Source organism: Macrobrachium nipponense, chromosome 4 (genome assembly GCF_015104395.2).
Source record: "Macrobrachium nipponense isolate FS-2020 chromosome 4, ASM1510439v2, whole genome shotgun sequence".
Taxonomy (NCBI): Eukaryota; Metazoa; Arthropoda; class Malacostraca; order Decapoda; family Palaemonidae; genus Macrobrachium; species Macrobrachium nipponense.
The window spans coordinates 46,318,349-46,334,843 of NC_061100.1; the positions used below are offsets into that span (position 1 = coordinate 46,318,349).

At 36.5% G+C, this 16,495-nt stretch overlaps 1 protein-coding gene across 5 annotated transcripts in view; it reads left to right on the forward strand.

The window, feature by feature from the left end:
- Positions 1-16,495, forward strand: part of LOC135210902 (protein MTSS 2-like) — a 326,878-nt gene that overhangs the window by 277,490 nt on the left and 32,893 nt on the right. For all 5 annotated transcript variants that reach the window (XM_064243844.1, XM_064243843.1, XM_064243842.1 and 2 more), the window contains exons 4-7: positions 9,092-9,176; positions 9,637-9,728; positions 13,011-13,111; positions 15,848-15,985. In XM_064243844.1, the coding sequence (XP_064099914.1) occupies positions 9,092-9,176; positions 9,637-9,728; positions 13,011-13,111; positions 15,848-15,985 (416 nt within the window). The remainder of the gene's footprint in view (positions 1-9,091; positions 9,177-9,636; positions 9,729-13,010; positions 13,112-15,847; positions 15,986-16,495) is intronic.

Sequence of the window (16,495 nt, forward strand, 5' to 3'; positions counted from 1 at the left end):
GAGGTCATTATGATTTGGACCTTTGGCCTTGATGTTGGTTAATCACATTTCCTCTCGTCTGAAAGTTCCTGGCAGACCTGATGGTTCTCTTCTGATGCTTTCATCCCCTGGGAATGTCTGGTCAGCCAGTTTATGTTCAGCTGACGTGTGTATTACTTGCTCCCAGCTCTTAGCCTTTGCCCCAAATTCTATATTCTATTCTATTCTTTGTATTACTTGGGTTAGCTGAGGTGTTAGCATCTTAATTGATATTGAAATTTTATATTTTAACACTCCCATTTCGGTTAGTATCTCGTGCATTATAAAAAATAATTTATGAATTTATTGGGGGGGGGGAAAGTGCAGACTCATTAAAAGTGAAGAACTTAGTTAATTTACTTGAAACTTCTGTGGAGAGCTTTAATTATTCCCCTTATTTTTCTGCTAGCCTTAAGTATTTGATATCATACTATTAAGAATTAATGCTTAGAATATTAGGGAAAATATGAAAAAAATCAGCTTTGGAATTTTAACATTTTCTCTGATCGCAACAATTTTTTTTACATTGCATTCCACCCATCAAAAAAAAATAAATAAAAAAATAAAAAAATTGTTCCACTTACTATGAATTACCATAGCCTGGGCGTCGGCATAAGTTCATAGTAAGAATTTGTGGCTTCAACTTTCGGGATTCTAGTATCATATGAAATGTAAGAGCTGAAGGATGACCGCTCCACAAGATTGGTGGAAGGAAGACGGACATTGGCTTTGTAGAGGTTTCTAAAATATTTGTTCTGTCAAGTGTGCCCCGATGCCCAAGGTCAATTTGGGTGTTCTTTTAACAGTGATTGAATTCGTTTTCCAGCTGTGGTTAATTGACAGGCATTCTTGAGAAACTGTATGGTGCGAGGCAAAGCAAATACTAAGACTTTTTGCACCTGTTCGGCTTGAAAAGATAACTATATCATGTGAAGGATGAATCGGGTTCAAATCGTCATCCTCGTAAGGGAGGTAGTGCCGTCAGTGCACCCCACGCGATGCACTGTAGGCATTACTTAAGGTTCTTTGCAGCGCCCCTTCGGCCCCTAGCTGCAATCCCTTCATTCCCTTTACTGTACCTCCGTTCATATTCTGTTTCTTCAATCTTATTTCCACCCTCTCCTGAGAACTGCTTCATAGTGCAAATGCGAGGTTTTCCTCCTGTTACACTTTATGAAGCTTTTACTGTCAAGTTCCCTTATAGCGCTGAAGGACGCCATAGGTCCCAGCGCTTGGCTGTTTGGCCAGATTTTGTATATTAAATTCCATTAAAATCATTATATAGTGTTATGTGCGTGATGTTGACAGTTGAGGTGAGGTGTTATCTTGAGGTGCATGTTTCGTCACTGGAATCTAGCTTTTAGTCTGGTTCGCTTATTTTATTTTGACCCTCCTGAGAACTGGCGTTCCTTCAGTATCCTCGGTCTCGTCCAGTTTTGCGGTTCGCGCTTCATTATTATTGATTTCATCAGAGATCTGTGATCGTGTACGCCTGTTTCCTCGGGAAACCTTCAGCTGCGAATGGTCTAGTTCGAACCTTCATCCTCCTTCCCGCCTTGTGCTCCATTATCCGGTGTCCCTGGAGGCTGTTTGATGCAGTGGTTTCTTGTGCTGCTGGTGTTGCCGCGGCGGAGTGTGGATCACCGCCCCCCTCCCCCCCCCTCCCCCCTCCCCCCTCTGATACCTTTTTCCTAACACCACCTCCTCATCTCTCCCCATTTTCCCTCTCCGGGTTTCCCCCTCACTTGTTTAATGTGAGAAAGCGGTATAGCTTTATTTCTTTATTTCGTATCATTTAGTCTCTCTCTCTCTCTCTCTCTCTCTCTCTCTCTCTCTCTCTCTCTCTCATATACCTACAGTAGTATAGATTCATTCATTTTAGTGGAAGATACCGTCAGAACTTCGCCGATTAGAAATTCAAATTCGCCGTGAATTATGTGCTAGAAAAGGACGTTATTGTTATGCCTCCCCTCTCCCCCACCTTCCTTCAACCTCAGAGGGACGCGCACCCCTCGGTTCTCTCTCTCTCTCTCTCTCTCTCTCTCTCTCTCTCTCTCTCTCTCTCTCTCTCTCTCTCTCAAGAAACTTACTTTCTGTCGCTTTGTGTCTTCGTCAAAATATAGAGGAAGTATTCTATGTTGAAAAACGTCAGGCTGACTCATTGTCAGAAGCGAGATGTAAAGGAAACCACTTAACAGAGATTAAGTAAAGGTGATTTGATATCAATTTTTCCCTTTTTTCCACGGCGTCAAAAGGAGGGAAAAGCCGTAAAGGTAAGTCAAAGATGCAAGAAAAGAAATTCCACGCAAAAAGCTGCTCTTTTTATTAATTTTTAATTTTGACTAATCGGAATCCGAAAAATGACTGAATGGATACAACACTTATTTTTTATTTTTTCTGTGAATTAATGGATGCTTCAGGATTTAAATGACAAATGTATAAATTTTTAGGTATAGCATCCTGTACATAAAATTGTATTGCATTGAAAATTGAATACACCGCTGGCACTTGCAAATTGAGTAAAGCACCTGAGCACATCCTGAGTGAAAGGGTTCACTCCAGGGATGATCGAGAACCGGGTCACTTGATCGTGCGCATGTCAAAGAGAGTGAAAGACGACGATTGCAGTGAATGAAAGTCCTTGGAAGCGCATGATGTGGTGGGTGGCTGAATGCAGTTTGGAAGATAGACTTTTTACTTGATATTTGTGTGAGAGTTTTGATTCTGAAGACTTGCATAGGCGATGAGTTTTATTGTGTGAATTTGTAAGGGGCGTTACGACAGCGTCATTCTCGTTGATGTGTCATATTCACCTGGATTAATAATCCTGATATTCACATGCATGCTTTCTTTCATGATCGGCTTTCATTTTAATCCACTGCTGATAAAACACTAAGCATCAGATGACAATTCTTTTGGACGATCTCCTCAAATTCACGTTAAACTTTTATCAGAAATTTATTTCCATAAAATTCTTCATGGAAGAAAATGTGGTTGTCCCGTTCTTTTACTCACGATTACTTTTGTTTTCATCTATCTATCTATTATAATTTTCTTTTTTCAACAAACGGGAATTTATTTTGTGGAAGTTGACGTAGCCAGTGAAGTGGCTATTCAACTTCTTCAATATGAATGTTTGCTCATTTATGTAAAAAAAAAAAAAACCGAACTCCTCATGGGCTTGGACGTCCTCTTGATACTTTGAAGTTTCGACTTTGGTTTCTTGAAACAAATTCGTTTTTCAGAAATTGAGACTTTGAAGGTTTGCAGCAACTCGGAGTGGGTGGGAGGACCTTTCCAGTGGGCATTCCCGAATACCAAAATAAAAGGTAATAAAAGATATACAAAGACTGATATCTTGGTGAATCATCGAAATAAGATAGTGAATTGCTACAGAGAAAAATGACATCTCTTAAAAACATTAAGCCGCTGGCTGCTCCAAGGTTCAATACCCCGTGCTGGCACAAGGCCAGCTTATTCTTGTAGAACAAAAACAAGTCGTTGATAATATTTATCGAAAAGTCTAGTTCAATAACGATATCTTGGGTCTGTCGTATTTGAAGTAAAAATTAAAGTTTAATTGTTCTGACGTTGAGGGATATCCAACGATCTCTAGAAATCATTACTAATGCAGGTAGTAGCTCTTAATAAGCGGGTAGGAGCCGAGACAGCATTTTCTTACTTTTTTACTATGACTTGGGGTAACAGAGACCAGCATGTAGGCCTATTGTTTTTTATGGGGATTAGGTCGACTCTGGCCCAACTGCGTGCCAGTCCCCTAATAAACACCTGCGGACCAGAGGGTCATATCCTCGATGCTAAGAATTCTCTCTCTCTCTCTCTCTCTCTCTCTCTCTCTCTCTCCTCTCTCTCTCTCTCTCTCTCTCTAAAAATGACAATTCCTGTTGTATGTAGGTAATTTTCCTTCTGTGAGCGAAGTCATGCTCAACTGATAGGCCTCGGCAAGAGGAACTTCCCTTTAAAAGGCGTTGGTTGTACACACGACACGAACGAGGCAGTCTTGCTTTGTATTATGAATTCTGTTGCGTGCGTGTACAAGTTATTCACTTATCCAAGCGTTGAAACGCTCGCTCTCTCTCTCTCTCTCTCTCTCTCTCTCTCTCTCTCCTCTCTTCTCTCTCTCTCTCTCTCTCTCTCTGGCCAAAGTAAATTCGTGATTGATGTCTGCTCTTTTGAATTCTTGTTAGGTTTACGAGATTTGGAATTTTCGCCAGGTATGAAGAAGTTGATCTTTCCCAAGGCAAAGTAATGCTTCTATTGCCACCAAACGGAAAATTTAGAAGTTTGTTGCGCATACATTAACAGGAAGAATATTGATTAACACAAGTGGGGGAAATTGGTACCAGTGACGGACTTGTAATAATTGCCAATTTCTTAGTTCGGAAATTTCAAAAGACTTTAAATGATGTGTAGTCTTCATTAAAGATCCTTTGTTGCAGGCATAGTTGGTACACTCTTGTTAGTTTTTTCAATTGTTCTGCAACTCTCAGAGAGAGAGAGAGAGAGAGAGAGAGAGAGAGAGAGAGAGAGAGAGAGAGAGAGAGAGAGTTAGTTGACAAGATGATTTGAAGAAAAATTGTTAGAGACTAACATGAGATTATATACTATGCCTGCAACAAAGGATCTGTAACGAAGACTGCACTATTTCAAGTCTTGAAACACCCGAACAAAAGACATTGGCAATATTACAAGGCCGTCACTTGTTTCGCCAACTCTTATTGTAAAGTAATATGAAAGGAAATGTCTGTACTCATCGTCACAGTTACCAGTTTATTATTGGGAAGTGTCATCCACTTCAGAAAAAACTCTTAATTCAAATGGCTAAAGGTGGTGCCTGTTGCTGCCAATCTTTTGACGGGCGAGACATTTTCCCGGTAAATCGACCACGCAGATAACTCGGTCAGTTTCAGTTACCAGTGGCGTCCCTGCTGTGCATGAAAGTTATTTACACGTGCATATACATACAGTCGTCTCCTTAAACAAAAGTTAGCCGTCAGTTGTGACTTAAAAACTGCAGAATCCTCTTGGAAGGGAAAAAATGAGTTTTTCCTCTAATGTTATTTTTAGAATTTTACGGAGTTGGGTGTGCAGGACTCTGCCGTGGGTGTTAATACATAACTGAATTTTATTGATGAGAAACTTCGTAAAACGTTGAAGTGTTTGGTGAGCAGTTTGTCCCTTTTTTTTTATAAGGGGACTCTTTGCTATAATCTTTCTCGTTATTAACATAAGCACCCAAATTCTCTTTCTCGTCAGTTTTTAGTTTCTAGAAGAAATAACTTGTACAAGTTTTAATCCCAGTTCCAAATAGTAGCGTGATAAAAAATGACTTCATCAGGGTTACGGAATTGCTTCGCCTTTTTATACCTAAACAACATTTCTTCAGGTCCCCTGAGCAGCCGCCCTCCTCAGTCATGACTGACACCCAGTAATGACGACGTCAGATCAGGGTCAGGATCGGAATTTCGAAAGAAGGCACTGCTCTCAGCCCCCAGAGGGCTCCCAGAGGGCCAGGTGCGGGAACCACCGTGATGAAAGTGGTACCACATGACGCAACGAAAGTCTGATAATCATTCTGGAGTCTGTCGATTTGGGAGCAATGCCCATCCATTTAAGTAATCGATGCAGCAGAAGTTCATGAACCATTTTCTGAAAATTGTTTAGTCTGACCAAAATCGAGGTTTCATCGAGATGTTCACCTGTGTCATAACGTTAGTGAAATTCAGCCTCGCAATTTTATCCTTATTTCTGTGAATGTCTTCAAATTTAATTTTTCAGTTTGTATAAAATAAAAAATAAAAATTTTATTTTTTCAGTTTGTATGAATTAAAAAATATCGGCTGTTAATAGTTTATATAAAGTTTGTTCACCTGACAATAAAACTAACATGTAATATCTCCGTCGAATTTTGTATCGCCTAAAAGCCGAAGGCGGTTAAACAAAAAAATTAAGATTACTTAGTTGTCACCTTTCATGCGAATTTTGCACTTCTCTTCACCATTACTTTTACTCGTGTGGAAATTGTATTGTATGAAATCTTGTCGAGAAGACTGCAGCCTTCATTATTATATTAACAGTGATGAAATATGTGGCCACTAGAATTGGATTTGAAGGTAGGTCATTAAACCTAACTATTAAGGACACGGCGAGAAAGGTTGCATGCATATATAGTGAAGCTTATGGTTTAGGTCACAAGAAGGAAACACATTCGCTTATGTCCTTTTTTTAATTAAAAAATCTTTATGAAAATGTCACCTCTTTAGTGAGGAATATGGGATTGTAAGTGTTTAATTGACATAGTTTAATGAATTGAGTAGGATATCAAGCACCAAAAGGAAAACTCCGTAATGATCAACTATACCGAATTCCTGAATGAAATTTGACAGCATGATGTATTGCAACTGCCAATGGCCCTTCGGTTTTGAATACGAAAATCCACGACAGCGACGATTCTGTTGGAATCTCAGGAAATAAGGTGTCTTTGCCCATTAAGCCAAGGACGGGGAGATGAAACCCCGCCATTAGCTGGAGGAAATCGAGGGAAAGACACGGGCCTCATTGGGGAGAAAGCGAAGGAAATAGATATTTGAAAAGGAAGGAAGGTAGTGAAGCGGCCGAGGGAGTGAATTGAAGGAGTATGATGTTGAATTGCTCCTCTTATCCGGAGTCCTTTCTCATTGATCATAATCTTTGGACCGTTTCAGCCAGGAAATGGGAATATTGAAAATGTGTGACTAGAATGTTGAGATCATATTCCTAAAGAGGAACCAGTCGATATGGTGTCCAACGGATAGAAAATGGCCAGAGCTCCCAGAGATGGTTTGGGCTTGTGATAAGACGTGTGGAGGAACAGTTACTGAGGAAACCAGAAAATACGTTAGTAATATGAAAACACAAATGAATGAATTGAGACCTGGATGCGATGGGAGCTCAGACAGGAAGTGCCCAGTACAGAGCGGATTGGGGAGAACCCGTAACACGCCTAACGCCATGAAACATGTTTTATTAAAGTTTCATTGTTTTGATATTCCTTGAGCCACGTTCCCTGTAATGTATGCCTCTTCTCCTTTCGGAATTGGTCAAAATTGACACAAGTTTCCTTTTATAATTATTGCAAGTTTTCTGTCTCTAATTATTGCATGCATTACTTGAGCCCAGGAATCATCGGAGCCATCGATGTGCCTCTATAAGTTGAAGTTTTCTGAGTAACTGTGAAGCTAAAAACACCGATGCTGTTGTGTATGTCTGACTTATCCGAATCCGGCGTCAGCGACCTTCATTTGGGCTCAAACACCGCGAGTGCAAAATGGCTCAATCTACGAACATTTTGAGGCTTCGGGAGAGTCTTCAAGGTCAACGTTTATGTTCAAAGTAACGTCAAAAGATACAAAGGGAAAACCTCGTACGCCCTCGTAAATCCAGTTCCTTACATTTATGTAAACTGGCATCAGTCTTGAAGTGATTCGGTATGCGAACGTATTTGTTTTATGGTACAAGGATATAAAAGGTGAATTGGATTCAACAAGAATTATATTCTAATGACTGGCCTGTATCGGTATCGTTCATTGTTAATTAGAAAGGTAAAGGAATAACGCCTATTCGTTTGAAAGTTTGATCTCATTTTCCTCTTGAATGGTCAACGTTCAACCTGTAGCAATTTTTCATGAGGTTTTGTTAGTACAAAGTCTTCACTGAACCTTTTGCAATGTCAAAATTTTGAAACGGCAGAAGTGTTTATGTATGCATTAGAAGTTTGAAAATGAGTCTCAGACAAGCATACCAAATAATATATCCTGGCTACTTTTTTAATGCTAGTTTTTATGGCTGGAGTGCCGAGGAAAGGACTTATAAGGGTTAATTGTATTAATAAAAAATGGGTTGTGAATGGAAACATTTCTTTATTGGCTGATGTCCTCAGATAACGTAACGTTGCTGTCACAGTAAGGAAGAGCTGTAGACCCACTGTTGCAGATAGAAATTTGAAAGTAATATTATAGTAAGAATAAAATTGTTGCTAAAGTGGGATCTTGAGAGTTACAGTAATGAATGAGTACTGTTGGTGAAAGACTTTAGGTTGTTAAGAAATTTGCGAGTAAATTTAATGAAAGACGATAGAATGATAGCAGAAAGTAGTCGCGTTATCTGAGAAAGATAACATGATGTCCCCAAGGGTTATAGGAGCGAATATTCGTCTGTGTGGAAACTAAAGATACGATGTATAAAATGTTGCTAAGCAAACCCTTCTCTATGGAAGCAGTGTGTGTATTGAATGCACCGGAAAGAAAACTGGTGTAATCTGTTGAGGTAAATAGAGCAAGAAGAAAAAGGGGAGAAATGCGGTAAAAGGTTAAAAATGGATCTGTTTGTGTGTGTTTCGGTCACGTAAAACGACTGAAGGGAGATGGGTAGGATAATTAAGAGTAAATGACAGTTGAGAGGTTTGGAAGGAGGAGAGAGTGCGGGCTACATAATGTGCAAGAGGTTGCGGATCTGGTAAATTGTCATTTATCAGATCGTGATGCTGATAACACAGAGGGAAGTCAATAAATGGCTTAGTCAAAGAAAGAAAAACTTTGAAAGAAGCTTGTTGCCAGACGTTAAGAAACCATATAAAATCGGTAACTACAAGAGATTCCCGGCGAAGTGGATAAAACAACACTTTCCAATGTAGCATTTAGTTTTTCAACGAAGTGATCCTATAGCATTAATCTTATCCTGAATCTGATAAGAAGTTGGGACCATATCTCTTGCCATTCCTACCGAATGTTTTAGGTTAAAAATGCTTGAATCTTTAGATGACGTTACTTACCTACTATACATGCATTTTCAGTGTAGGTGTTTCGTGTATTGGCCATTTCCAGCACTATGAATAATTTGTAGAGTGCATGTTTTGCTTATGGCAATTGAAATTGCATGTAAAATAGCTAAGTACTATTTTTACCCATTTTAAATATGTAGATTCACTCAAATTTACCTTGAATTTACGTTTAGACTTTGCCCTACCGCCGTTTGTTTTCCTGCAAGCGGAGTAATCCGTCTATTGGCATTTCAGGTGCAACCAAAGATGTCGGGGCAGCTCTGACCCGCATTTGCCTTCGTCACCGTGCGGTTGAATCCAGGGTCAAGGCTCTTACGAGGTAAGATTTGATAAGGAGTGAGTAGTGAAGTGCACGCGCTTCGAAAATTCCTTAGATTTAGTCTTGACCATATACTATATCCTGAACAACGACTGTTGTTGGCATGAGTGGTAAATACTCCTTAAGGAAATGTCGTGTCAGTTCAATCTGATATTGTGGTGGTGAATTTGGACAGAGTTGATTTTATTAGTTAATGTTAATAGTATTAAGAGTTAATGTCGAATTTTATGGACTGAACAAAACCACCTCATAGCCAAAGTCAGGCAGGTAAAGGGTTTCATATAGGTTTAAGTCGTCGTATATCAACCTTGGATTTTCCCTTGACCCATATTAGTGTCTTTTTCACTTTTTGTCAATCGGTGCCAACAACAACTCCCAAGTAAAGCGACAGTGTATATTATATGCCACAAGTAATCTTGCTTTTAATTTTAGTGATGTGAATTTTCTCATTTAATTTTAGTGCCTTGGTGGAATGTGTCGTGGTTCCTCTCCAGGAAAGGTTGGAAGAATGGCGAAGATCTCACCACACACTCGATAAAGATCATACCAAAGGTGAGAACAAAAAGAACTTACACATTTAAGAAAGCATATAATGTCTAGGAAAATAATTTATCCAATTCATTTTCAGGCCCAGTTTAAATGATAATTGCTTGCTTATTGCCTCCAGAACATAATTTTAAAGTCAGCGTACACAGATGGCAAACTGGGCAGTAAAGCTTTTGATAAAGAGGACTCTCACAGTCTGTAATTAATTGACAGTATAGTATAACAAATATTCCAAGTGTAGTATCGGGAGTGACAGTACTTTTAAGGAATTTGATCAGTCACTAGAAAATACAGGAAAAAATTATTACTGTGTGTTGTGTGTGTGTGTGTATATGTAATATATATATTATATATATATATATTTTGATTAGATATGTGTGTGTATATATATGTATATATGTGATATATTGTAATATATATATGTATATATGATATATAATATATATTATATGTATATATAATATATATATTATATATATATAAATTATATATATATATATATAATATATATATATAGTATATATATAGGATAAATATATATTTTATATATATATGTATATATGTATATATAATATGTATATATGTATATATGTGTGTATATATATATATGTGTTAGTATATATATATATATAATATATATATATATATATATATATATATATATATGTATATATGTATATATATATATACTATATATAATATATATATATATATATATATATATATATATATATATATATATATATATAAAGGTTTTTTGCCACGAAGGAAAAAAATGAAAAAGCGAGATAGCCAAGTACTTTCAGTCCTGTTCGGACCCTTTACTGAGGCAAACTGATTTTACAAAGAACAACATAGTCAAAAGAAGGCTTAATATACAAACGACACTACCGATTAGCCATAAGGGCGATTTTCACTCTACAGAAAGGAGTCGTCGCCAGAGGCTAGCCACACCTTGAAGGATACCCGCAGTAAACAAGTGATTCTTTCAGAAAAACAGTACATTTTGAAAAAACACGGGAGCATATACAATTTAATATCATGAATTTTTACACAAATTTTCCCAACAAAAATTATTATTAATTAAAAGACGAAAGAAAATATAAATATATATATCGAGCAAGAGAAAGTGTGAGAGAATATTGAACCAGAGAGAGAGAGAGAGAGAGTGAAGAGAGAGAGAGAGAGACGAGAGAGAGAGAGAGGAGAGAAGAGGAGAGAGAGAGAGAGAGAGTAACTATATACATGTGGGACTAATTTATTAGTTGTTCATTTATTTTGAGGTCCTTCATAAACATCTTACAAATATATGGGTCCAAATGGTACATTCCCAGACTAAGAATTAGGTTGTTTTTATTAGGGATTTGTATAATTGCTGGAATCAGCAATTATACAAATCACTAACAAAAACAACCTAAATCTTAGTCTGGGAATGTACCATTTGGACCCATATATTTGTAAGATGTTTATGAAGGACCTCAAAATAATGAACAACTAATAAATTAGTCCCACATGTATATAGTTTATTTCTCTCTACTCTCCCTCTCTAGACCATCTCTCTCTCTCTCTCGCTCTCTATCTCTCTCTCTCTCTCTCTCTCTCTCTCTCTCTCTTGCTCGATATGTATAAATTTATATTTTCTTTCGTCTTTTCATTAATAATAATTTTTGTTGGGAAAATTTGTGTAAAAATTCATGATATTAAATTGTATATGCTCCCATGTTTTTTTCAAAATGTACTGTTTTTCTGAAAGAATCTCTTGTTTACTGCGGGTATCCTTCAAGGTGTGGCTAGCCTCTGGCGACTCCTCCTTTCTGTAGAGTGAAAATTGCCCTTATGGCTAATCTGGTAGTGTCAGTTTGTATATTAAGCCTTCTTTTGACTATGTTGTTCTTTGTAAAATCAGTTTGCCTCAGTAAAGGGTCCGAACAGGACCGAAAGTACTTGGCTATCTCGCTTTTTCATTTTTTTCCTTCGTGGCAAAACACCTTTATTTATACATAGCATCACGTTTTATATACTATGTGATAAAGTTCTTCATTAGATAATATCTAGAGATATAATATTATATATATATATCTATATATATATAATATAGATATATAATATATTATCTATATTATATATATATAATATATAAGATATATATATATATATATAATATATATATATATATCTATATATATGTGTGTGTACGTACTATTATATATATATGTATATATATGTATGTATGTATGTATGTATGTATAAACAAAATGTTGATAATGTTGTGAATATTTGCCAAAACCAAAGTACAATAGGTATATAAAATTATTTTGCATGCTGGAAAATTATGATAAAGTACCATTCCAAAGATAAATAGTTATTTGAAATTTAGCCCTACAATTACACTGTAACACAGGAAGAAAAAGTTGCAGAAATTTTTATGATTTATTTAAACTCCTCTGGCAACAGTGCTTTTCTTTGCTGCTTTTCATACCAGGATTTCACCACCGTGGTGGGTTAATGCTGTCAGTTTACCTCACGCAGCTTACTGTAGACATTAATTACGTTCTTTGAAGGGTCCCTTTGGCCCCAAGCTGCAGTCCCTTCCATTCCCTTTACTGTACCTCTATTCAAACTCTTAATTACATTTTACTCTCCATTCTCTTCTAGATTATTTTAACATTTTTATTACTGAATGACCTCTTACGTACCAGCACATGGTCTCCGACCTAAATTTTATATTCCAGCCCAATCCATACTAGGATTCCAGATTTGGGATCATTTTGAAGCTGAATAGTTTCACAACTGTACTATATTTGCTTTCCTCTGCAATAAGGTCCAAAATTAGTAAGATGTGCAATTTTTTCTACTTTTAAAACTAATTTATTTTGGCCATTGCACAATAAAAGATACTTTTGACAGTATGTATGGTGTCATTAGTGTAACCTTGTTTAGTTTGTTTTTGGTAAATAAAATTTTGACAGCTGGAGATACATGAAAGTAGAACATAATTTGCAGCCATGTGAATCCATTCAAGGTTTTTATGAAATGTAAGTTAATACTTCATTTCATGCTAGAAAAATGGCTTGTCATTGAGAAAGACTTTTTAATTCTCATAATCCAGTGAAATTCAGGGAGCTAGTTCATTTGTAAGTCTGTAATAAGTAACCCCTAACATTTGTTGTTCATCCCATGCCAAAGCTGATGCCTATCAGAAGTCACAGTTTTCATGTGCATAGTAGCTATTCATTCTTGCAATGTAATTAATATGTGTTTGTAATATGTACTTTTTTTTTATTACAGAGTATAGGAAAGCTCGAACTGAAATAAAGAAAAGGACAGAAAATGCTGCTCGACTCCAAAAGAAAGCAAAAAAGGCTGGAAAGAACTCGGAGCTCAATAAAGTAGGTGGTTAGTTTATACATCTCTTGCAGGTTTTTTTTTAGCATTATCTCTCACATTCTTTTGCACTGGAATTCTGCAGCATAAAAACATGATTACTGAAACTTGTTAGTATGGGGAATTCCATTGTTAATGCTCATTAAAGAATTTTGTCACCATCCTCGATGTTGGTTTTGTGGCTGTTGCTTTGACTAGAGAACTTTCAGAAATAGTGATCCACAAATTTGAAATGATGAATGACTTCTAAACACTACCAGAGTCAAAACAAAGTTCTTGATTTGGAAAAGATTGCCAAGACTAGTGCCCTCTCTGGGTGATGGTGTGCAAGTCCTTATTACTTTAAAGAACTATTGTAGGATGGTATAATGTCTTCATTTTAGAGGAAATGATTGCCACTTCTATGCATGGTAATGATATGTACTCTCATTAATTTCTTAGCAAGAAACAGGATACAGTACTGCATTAGCCCATGAACTTGGAAAAGGGAACTTTTCACCCACAGATTTCAGAGGCTGTTGATGTTGAAAATAATTCCAGAAGTTGCTTATTTCAATAGGAACCACAATGGAAAGGAACCTCAGATATATGAAGGGTTTCTATCATTAGCTTAGTTTCAAAACCTGTTCATTTTGACAGTGATTGAAATGGATGATTTTAAATTATACTTTCTCTAATCATAATGAGAACTATGAAATTACAGTATAACACACTGGATATTTAGATATTTTGGAGAGAGAGGTCCAGAAGTCCATTGAACTTGCAAAACACTGCAAATATGAAATGCACACCTTTCTTGCATGCCTGAGATTTGTATGCTATTTACTGAAGTTATTAAGTTTCCAACATACTGATATCTCTAATTGTGTTATTTAACAATAAAGTACACACTGTTTAATAAACTCTATCTTACACAGTACCCAGATACAAGAGAAATTCAGTGGAAACTAAATACCTTCTAACATTAATATGTGAATTTTGAATTAAAAGCAAAAAAAAGAGCAATTTGCTCATTGATTTAATGATAATCCTCTAATCCAGAATCTGTTTTCCACAGGATTATTTCACTTGGCCCTAGAGTTTGCTTTGCTAGACTTCTCTGGTTTAGGTATTTTATGCAAAGCATTAGTAAGGCGTATGCAAATCCAGAATATATATGTTTGTAGAATGATAAGAGCTGATAAAGTATAAGAAATCATTTTAAAGAAATTACAATAGGGAGAGAGCACCTGTCAGATAACAATACTTATTAACAAACCTGTATGGTCATAAAATCAATCAATATTCAACATAGCATATACTCATATATGAATATTGTATAGAAAAGGGCAAAGGCTTTAACTTGCTAACCAAGCTTATACTGAAAAATGCCAATATGTATTTTAAAAAAAAGTGCTTGGCATAGAAAAGTAAGGAAACATATGGATGAAAATGAATGATAAAGCGGCAAAAGATATAGACTATACATTACACAGTAATGTTTATGCATGCTCATAGTCTGTAGAAGGAAATACTATAAAATGTAAATTAATAGGTTGTGGTATTTTACAAGTCTCAAACTCAACAAACATTGGTATCCATATGCCAGAAAGACTAATCCACAGTCTTAAAGTAAATAGTAATTAAAAGACCTATGATACCAAGCATCTTGACGCTTCAACACAACATGGATTCTGATGCCTTTGTTAATATAGGTAGTAGCATACATGTTTAGGCAATTACTTACTGAAGATGACTAAACAGGAAATGTTATGGTGGTGGTCTAAATCATAATTACTAGTGCATGCATTGTTGTCCGCATACTTTCAGGCATGAAAAAGAACATATCATCAATATAAACATTTTTATGTTAGCTCTTTCAATTATGGGGTTGCATATGAAATAGGTTGCTTCACTTCTCTCTGTTTTGTATTTTTTCTGCTGGAACTCTTGGAAGGGGTGAAACTGAAGATTGAATCTTGTGGCACTAATACTATCATCTGTGGATAAAGAGAGTCTTAAGGACAAAACAGTAACTAGTTATCATGCATCAAAATTGAGTAAATAGTTTGTTACACATTGAAGCAAAGCATGAGGTTGATTACACATTGAAGCAAAGCATGAGGTTGATTAATCCAGTGTTTTTAAGTTCAGCTTCATACACCTTGGATTGCAGCATTTACTGATCTCATGCAGATCTCCACCAAGAATAGTTATCTGTTCATTTTGAATGAGGAAAGGGGAATTAGAGCAAAAAATGAGGTGGAGTATGTGCATTATATCCTATTTTAAGGACAACCACTTATATTAAGGCCAACCAATAAGTGACAACAGCTTCAAAATCAACACCATCAGTTGCTGATCACTTGAAGTGCATAGCCTCCAGCATTTAAGGGTGAAATTTATATCCAAGAGCCAGATGGTAAAAAATTTAATAGTTGCATTGATATCAGTTTGATGTATAGTTTTGATTTTACTTGGTGTCAAGATTTTTTAGACAAGTTAGATCCAAAGGTCATAACGAGAAACTTTATATTTTTCTTTGATGACTCTGTTAAGGGTACCTGAAAGTTATCTAGACTCAAAGTATGTAGCCAAAGGCATGAAGATCAGTTTTTTCTGAAATCTTGGAGAGCACCATAAGAGTAGTTTGCTTTATACTTGTTACAATCAGTTATGTCATCTAAATAATATTGTTGTCACTACAAGATAACTATGTAATATGTCAAAAAACAGATAAAGTTGAATATTTTTTTTTCCAGGTTTTGGAGTCTACTGTGAATGATCTTAGAGCTCGATATGGGCAACTAGAAGAGATGGAGAGGACAGCTGTACGCCATGCCCTAACTGAGGAAAGGGCTCGTTACTGTGCCTTTGCCCTTGCCCTTAGACCCGTCCTGGTAGGTTTGGTATGAATGTTATTACTGGTATTTTAATATTTTTTAATAGTGTAGCCTCTCTTCATCCCCAAAGGTGTGATACACTACTCCTCCTCTCCTCCTCCTTCAGGCTTCAGGAGACAGACCAACCAATTACAAAGACTTCTCTTATAGTTGGTCTTAACCAGAATAGTAGGGCTTTTTGGCACGGTGACAAAATATAAAGGATTCGGGAGAGGAGTGCTCTATCTCCTGTCCTACAAAGACTGCCTCAGTTCTCACTATATCTCACTTGCACACAAGTGACAACAGCATAAGTAACCCATCTTCATTACACTGGTCTGTCCCAGAGTTCACTAGTCCTTAGGTTGTGATCCAGAAATAGTGTTAGACTGCTTTTTTCACTCATTATGACACCAATCAAGACCCATTGAAAATTTTAGTTCCTTAAAATTGTAATGGGTAGGCTTATATTTGTTTAAATTGGATGCCAGTAGGCCTGTTGCAAGGCAAGAAGTTAGGAGTAGATTG